The sequence below is a fragment of the Equus asinus genome, chromosome X (genome assembly GCF_041296235.1).
Source record: "Equus asinus isolate D_3611 breed Donkey chromosome X, EquAss-T2T_v2, whole genome shotgun sequence".
Classification (NCBI taxonomy): Eukaryota; Metazoa; Chordata; class Mammalia; order Perissodactyla; family Equidae; genus Equus; species Equus asinus.
This window is the reverse complement of record NC_091820.1, coordinates 138,281,356-138,288,959: the sequence shown is the minus strand read 5'-3', so window position 1 is coordinate 138,288,959 and position 7,604 is coordinate 138,281,356. Positions and strand designations below refer to the sequence as shown.

Sequence of the window (7,604 nt, the reverse complement as noted above, 5' to 3'; positions counted from 1 at the left end):
GTCATCTTGGTCACTTGGAAGGGCTGATGGTGGGGGTCAGGGCCCCTTGGGGATCGTGAGGGGCCAGGGGCTTGGTTTGGGCTGGACGGGCCCCTCCCTCGGCGTGCTCCCCATGTGGGGTGAGGCGGCTGCCCTGGCCTCGCCTCCCCCTGCCTCCAGGGCTCTACTGCCCGGGAGGAGAGGGGGCCCCTGGGCCTTCTGAGCCTACTTGCCCGAGGAGGACTCAGGGCGGCTCATCTCCTCAGCCCTGTCCTCGTTTCCCAGCTTCTCCTGGATGGACTTCAGCCCCTCCTGGGGGTCTGCTCGGCCTCCTGCCCTAGCGAGGACTTCTGGGTCACCGCCGGGCCCTCCTGGGCCCACTTCGGAAGCACTGCCCATCTGGGCAGGGGCGGGGCCCCTGGGGGCCTCTGAGGGTCCTGCCTGATCTAGCCCCACAGGGGCTGGGTCATGGTCGTCACCACCCTCCTCCTCCTGCTCCTTCTCCTCCACCTTGTCATCCTCTGCCTTAGCATTGGCTCTGGCATCAGCCTGGGCATTGGCCCAGGCACCAGCACCTTCCTCCACCTGGGCTCTCTCTCTCCTGGCTAGACTGGCCTCCCATGCCTCAGACTCCCGAATGAGCCCCAGCATCTCCCGGAAACTTGGAGACCTCCCAACCATTCTCAGCTTCCTCAGCGCTTCATCCAACAGCTCAGTAAGGTTGGCCTGGTGAGCACCTGCCTCAGGTGCACATGGTCAGCTGAGGCTCTGGCCAGGGCCCCTTTCTCGATGGCTTTCTGCAGCAGGACTTCCAGCCTCAACACAAAAGCAGAGAGACACTCCCCTGACTGCTGCTGAGCGGTCAAACACTTCACCCAGGTGGTCGCCTGGGACTTGTTGTCTCCAAATACCTGGATCAGGGCTTCCAGGCAGTCCTGTGCTGTCCTGGCAGGATTCTCTGCCAGAAGCTGGTGCATGAGCTGCAGACGGTCCCTCGAAGGCCTTCCATCAGCCTCCTCCTCCTCTCCCTTTGGGAGACTCCCTGCCACCCACGCAGCATGTCTGCGGTGTGGTCTAGCCAGGCCTCAAAGGACTCCTCCCCTGGGGCCGGCTGGCCCCTCCTGGAAAACATGCCCAGGCGCTGGTATCGCAGGGTCTCCACCCAAGGCCGGACCGCCTGACTGACCGATTGGAGCCAGCACACCCTGCGCAGCCCCAGCCCCAGCCCCAGGGCGCAGGCCACACTCTCCACCGTCTTCCCCTGTTGCTCCAGGAAGTGGGACACGCGACTGAGAAACTCCTAGCCTGAGCAATGGGGCACAAAGACCACGTTCCAGGGACCCCTGGTCCCTGGGATTTCCCTGGGGACCAAAGCATAGTTGACTTCCCAGTCAAGCTCGACCAGGGCTGCAGTGGCATTATCCTCCTCTCAAAACACTTTGCCCAGCACGGTAAAGTGACCCAAGGGCCACAGGGCGGCCTCCACGGACTCCTGGAGTTTGGCTTCATCACAGTCCTCCGGGATGCCCAGGATGAGCAGTCCCGTGCGAACGCTGACGCCCATCCACCTGCACCAGTCCTGCAGCATCCTCACCGCCATCGCCCGCGATTTCCGCCGGGGCGCGGGGCTAACACTAAGGGCAGGAAACAGTTCCCAGCGCAGAGCAGGCTAGCACTTGGGGGGAAATTAATTGGGGCGGGAGCCTAGGACTCAGAGGGAACGGCCCAGGTCTCCACAGCCTGTGAATAGGAACTGGCAAGAGTTAATGCCGGTCAACGCCTACTCCCCAGGCCCGCCACCAGCTACCCCTCCTCCTCCAGCGGCGCCTCTGGGGCCCAGGCTCAACCCCGGCCCTGCCCTCTGCGGGCTCACAGGGGCCGCGGCCCCCTCCCCACGCCAACCCCGACCCCCGCGGGCTGCCGCAGTCCTGCTGGGGCGGGCGGAGGGCGGTGGGGTCTCCCGGGGCCAAGCGCACTCTCCCCGAGTCTGGTACCCACTTCTGGGTCAGGATCCTTCTGGTCGAGGTCCCAGCAGGAGGGGCGCGGGGCGGCGCGGAGCGGCCGCGGGATCGGGCACGCCTCTTCCCCCCAACCCCCGCCCTCTCTCGCTCCCTCTCCCGGTCCCTCTCTCAGTGTGGCACATGGGCCAGCGCGCTGGCGCCTGCTCGCTCCCACTCTCTGCAGTGCGGACTCGGGGCGGGGTCGCAGTGGCAGCAGAGCGCGGACCCTCCGCGTCGCCCCGGAGACCCCAGGTCCATTGGCACGCGCGGGTCACGCGGCCGGGCTGTCGCAGCCACGGTGGGCACCCGGGGACCGCAGGTGACGTAACCTGCTCCTTCCCCCGCCCCCGAGGGAGCGCCGGCACTGGTGGGGACCCCCGGGGTCCGAGAGTCAGTGCCCCTATCCGGGACTCAGCCTTGCTCTCCTCCCCTCCTGGAACGTGCCCTTGGGGCACCAGAGTGAGGAGGCGTCTACACCCCGGGGTGCCCACCGCAGAGCAGCTGGACAGGCCCGAGGTGCGCCTGCCAGCGCTGCGTTCTGACCAGGGGTGTGGAGCAGGGGTGTGTGTGTTGGGGGGGGTGCCTCCGGAGCCTCTTCACCTGCTCTCCCCATCACTCTCTCCGCCCAGAACTGGTTCTGTCCCAAGGCTTGGCGAGAAGCACCTCATCCAGGTGCGATTCCGTGGAGTAGATGCCACATGCGCACATGCGCGCTCACACACACCACCCAAATGGAGGGTCTGCAATCCCTGCGCTGCCCGCTGGGCTCACGTGCAGGGGGTGAGCAGCCAGACACTGCACCAGGGCACTGCTGCCTCTGATGGAAACAGAACTCCAGTCCCTGTGGGTCTCGCCACCCTGCACCTGTCCCATCCTGGGAGTCTGGGCCCATGTGGACAGCCTCTCCACCAGTCAGATGACAAGCAGGTTCCCTCAGGGTTGCACCTCCAGGTGTTGTTGCCTGCCCCCTTCTCTTTCCTTGCCTGGCATCAGGCCAGAGATCCTCTTCTGCAGCATGCTTTTCCCACTCAAAGCATTACTGGTCAAGGTTTCCCTGAGCGTCCAGCTCGCTCATGCTCCTTGGTGAATCACAGCCCCAGTTTATTTGTCTGTGATCCTATGGATGGGCTTTCAGGCTCTTCCCAGTCTTTGGCCGTGAGAGACACTGCTGCCACCAGCACCCACTGTGTGCCTGTCTGAGCCACTGTCAGCATGACAGGCTCTGGCACATACACCAAGAAGTGGTTTTGCTGGGACTTGGGTTGTGCCCATTGCCGCCATGACCAGGTGTTGCTAATCTGTTATCTCCCATGAGAGGCTGAACCCTTGTTCACTCCCACCAGCAGCATGGGAGCCATCCTGTGTGCCCCATAGCCCTAGCAGCCTCTGGTCTTGTCCAGCCTTGAACATCTGCCCACCCCACGGGGAGAAGCGCTACCTCGTTACTGTATGCCTTGCATTTCCCTGGTCGGCAGTGAGGTTGAGCATCCTCTCACAAGTTTGTCGGCCATTCCTGGTTCCTCTCCTGTGAATCTCCTTTGCTCATTTCCTCCCCACTCCTGAGAAGCACTGTTGGCCTGCTTCTAGGAGAAAGTTCCTAGCTTCAAGGTCAAACGCACTCTCATTTCTTTGCACTCATCCATCGCCCAGAAGCAGGCCACGTTGGAGCTGGTCTCATAGGTGGGCCTGGGCTTGCCTGTATAGTCTTACTCTCCCAGCTTTCCTTCCTCCTAGGTGGTAAATTCTGGATAAACGAAGAAACATGGGTGTTCTGTCACAAACCAGCTTGCCCTGTTGGCCTCTTGCATGGACTCCTTCCCCTTCTCCCTGTCGAGGGCCAAGACTGCCTGTTCTAATACAGGCGAACTGCTAATACAGGGTGTTAGGGTGGCTCCTAACACCCACCGCGAGAATTCCTGTCCGCTGACCCTTGGCGTTAATCCTGCCATAGCTTGCACCCAACGTTGTCCTCTTTCTTGGTTTCCGCCATGATTTGTCTTCCTCAGAGAGGGCGTTCCTGTGGGAACATATGTGAGTCCCATGTCGCCAACTGGCCGGCTGACCTGCAGGCCAACTGTCAACTCATTTCCCCTGTTTTCAGCCTCGCTTCTTCCTACTCTCCTTCCTGCTGACTTCAAGTCCAGGACTCTCCAGCTCTGCCTGAGGGCACCCATTCCCCCCTCTGCCAGGGTTGAGCTGCGATGCCTCAACTGCCTTTCCTTTGCCACCTCTTGGCCCTCATTTTGCTCCACCTCTCAGCGCAGTTGGCCCTCCTTCCTTCTTAAAATCCTTTCCTTTCTCAGCTTCTGTGACGCCCTGACCTTCGGGCTGACCTCCTCCCTCTCTGCCTGCGCGTCCTTGGAACTCTCTCTTCCCCCTCCTCCTCCACTCACGTTCAGCGTGGTGGAGGCAGGCTCCCAGCCTCAGCCCTGGGACTCTCTCGACGTGCCTCTGACACCACTCTCACCCGAGGGCCTCTCATCCGAGGGAGGACTGTCTCCCTGCTGATGGCTCCAAATGTTCAATCTCTGGGCGAGACCTCTTCCCTGACCTCCACACGTGCTCATCAAACTGCCCACTGGGATGCCCCATGGGAATTTCAGGATGAAGATGTCCAAACCGGAGCATTTCATCCTCCTCAGCATGCCTGCTTCTTCCCCAGGTTTCCCCCAAGGGCTCCCTCTGCCTTCCACCTGGCTGCTCAAGCAAAGATGCCACGATTCTTTCTCCCGTCTCCTTGGTTCCTCTCCCCAGTCTAACCCATCATCGGGTTTTATTGACTCTAGTTGGTGACTGCTGCCCCTCTCCACGTCTCCATGGTCCCTGGCCCCATCTCCTGCTCTTCCTGCCTCCACTCTGGCCCTTCTCTCTACCCCATTCCCACTCCCACAGCAGCCAGGACAAACTCTTTGCAACACCACCGGACCCTGCTCCTTCCTGGCGACAGGTCCTCTCTGTCGCTCCCCATCTCCTTAGAGTAAATTCCCAAGTCCCCTCCCTGGCCAACGCCTCCCCCCTCCAGGAGCTGGCCTCCTCTTACGCTCTTCTTCCTGTGCCCCCCCCAACACCCTCACCCCAGCCCCTCTCACCAGACTCCTGCTGCATTGGCCTTCACGACTGGCCCCAGAACACACCCAGCTCCTTCCCACCTGTAGCCTTTGCCTTTCCTCCTCCTCTGTGTGGGACAACCCACCTCAAGAACTTCCCGTGATGGCTTCCTCCTCCTCCTCCTCATTCAAATCTCAGGTGAAATGCTCCCCCCCTCCCAGGGGCCTCCTCTGCCTGGCCACCCACATCCAAAGTAGACCCCAGAGTACCCTCCATTCATGTTCACACTGGCGGCATTGATTTATGCATCATCACGTGATAGATGCTGGTTTGGGTCCTTGCTTTGGGGCATCAGGGCCTCTCTCCTCAGATGACAAGCCCCCCAGGAGAAGGGGCCTTGCCCATTTTTCTCACCCTGGCATCTCCAGGGCCTAGAACAGAGTCTGGCCCAGAGGAGGCCTTCGGTGCCTTCTTTGGCACAAGCACCTGCATCTGTCAGCCTGCTCCCATCTGCCAGGAGCCTGGGACCTTTACCCCGAGGGCTGTGGAGAGCCCTGAGGGTTTGAAGCAAAGGGATGGCAAGGACCAGACCTGCCGTGTGGTGAACCGAGCAGCAGGGAGGCAAGCCTGGAGCAGAGAGGGGCTTCTGCAGTAGTCCAGGCCGGACGGTGGTGGTCTGGGCCTCCTCGGGCAGAAGGGTCCAAGAGAAAGGGGAAGATACAGGCTGCAGAGAGGGAGAAGGCACAGGGAGGGCTCAAGCGGGGTTCCAGGTTTCTCTCTTGTGTGTGGACCCAGAGGATGAGAAGGCCCCTCTCTGACATGGGAATCGCACCAGCAGCTGTCTTTCCTCTCACCTTTTGTGAGAGGAGGTGTTGAGAAGTGGGGTGACAGGGGTGGGTATGAGTTTCTGTGGCCACGTTCGCATTTGAGAGTCCTGTGTGCCACCCAGCTAGATACACACTCTGCCCTCTTCCTCCCTCTTACCCCCACCACCCCAGCCCCACCCCATCCAAGCCCCGTGGGCAGCTAGGCTCCCTGGTACAGGTAAAGGAATTGTAATTGTGTCACCTTCTTGGTTCAGCCCCCAGGGTCTTCTGTCTTTTGGCTTGGTACCCCTGATTGCCAGCGCCGGGCCCTGCACAGAGGTGGTGCTTGGCAGATGTTGACCACATGGAGGAATAAACACAGAAACACTTCACTGTGAGGTGGTGCGGAGATGCTTCAGTCAAGATTCACAGAGGCCCGGGGCTGCTAGGCGACGGGACGCTTCCATAACACACCTCCTCTAGTACTCACTGTTAGGAATAAAGTCCAGAGGATAGCCAGCCTGGCCGAAGCACCTGGAACATGGGCAATTGCAGCAGAGGGGGCGCCTCACATTTCTCTCCACTTGGCTGCTTCCTAGCTGAGTGGCCTCGGGTAAGTGTCCCTTAACCTCCACGGGTTGAGTGGGAGCATTGTCTGCTCACAACCCAGGAAGGGCTTCTCTGCTTTGCACCACAATCGCTGAGGGCCCAAGCTCTGCACAGCCAAATGGGCCCCTCCCATCTCTTCCAGGGAGAGCCTGGCACTCCCACCTACCTTCCTACCAGGCAGTGCCTGCCCACACTTCCTAAATTGTGGCTTCAGATCAGCTCCCCGCCAGCCACAGCCTGCTCTGACTGCTCAACAGCCCTCTTCCTCCACCGCCCCCTCTGCCTCTGCTCTCAGCCTCTGGGAGCTCCCAGCCCTGCCCCAAACCTCCACAGGTTCTTGGGCATCCAGGCGGGGCCCCTCCTCCCCTTTGAGGACCTGCCATTCCTTGGCTGGCTGCTGCTACCTGGGGGACAGTACCTCCTCAATTTCTTCCTGGCTGCCAGCCCCCTCTGTGTCCACTCGCCCACTGCAACCTCACAGGTGCGGGTGGCTCCTTTCAGACTCACATGGCCCTTCTGAGCGTCACCCCAACACGGCATTCATGTTTCCCTGACTTGGGGTCCTGCTGGGCTGGGTAAGTGTCAGCATGTCCTTGATTGGCCCTCCGCAGACCTGGTTGTCTGCAGCACGCTCCCTAACTCATGGCAGTCCCTCTGGAGGAGCTGGGTGGTGGCGAGCCCACTACAGATGTGGGACTCGGGGTGGCCGGCCTCTCTCTGCCTTGGGTCAAGGTTGGGATGGTCCTCATGTCAAGAATTGGTGATGGGAGTGTAAATTGTCACAACAGCTTTGGACATCTGCATGGAGTCATTTTAAATGAATCATCCACCTACCTTGTGACCCAGCCCTGGCACTCTTACTTATTTACCCAGGAGAACGGAAGACACATGTCCACAAAGAGACTCACTCAAGGACATTCCCATCAGTTTTCATCATAATAGCCTCACACCAGAACCAACCCAAGTGCTCATCATCAGGAGAAGGGATGAGGGACTTGCTGTGACTCCGTACCCTGTGGCAATCCTACAAAGCAGCGAAAATCAGTGGATGGCTGACCCTCACAACCACATGGGTGTGTCTCGCAGACAATCTCTCTCGGGTGAGAGAAGTTAGAGAGCAGAGTGTGACACCATATGATTCCATTGGTATGGAATGCAAGCG

General features: G+C 60.4%; 1 protein-coding gene across 1 annotated transcript; it reads right to left on the bottom strand.

Moving 5' to 3' along the window:
* Positions 1 to 204: 204 nt before the first annotated feature.
* Positions 205 to 1,579, bottom strand: PNMA6A (PNMA family member 6A). The gene is given in 3 exon segments (XM_044763229.1): positions 205 to 704; positions 707 to 967; positions 970 to 1,579. Coding segments are annotated over 3 exon segments (1,371 nt in total).
* Positions 1,580 to 7,604: the final 6,025 nt, after the last annotated feature.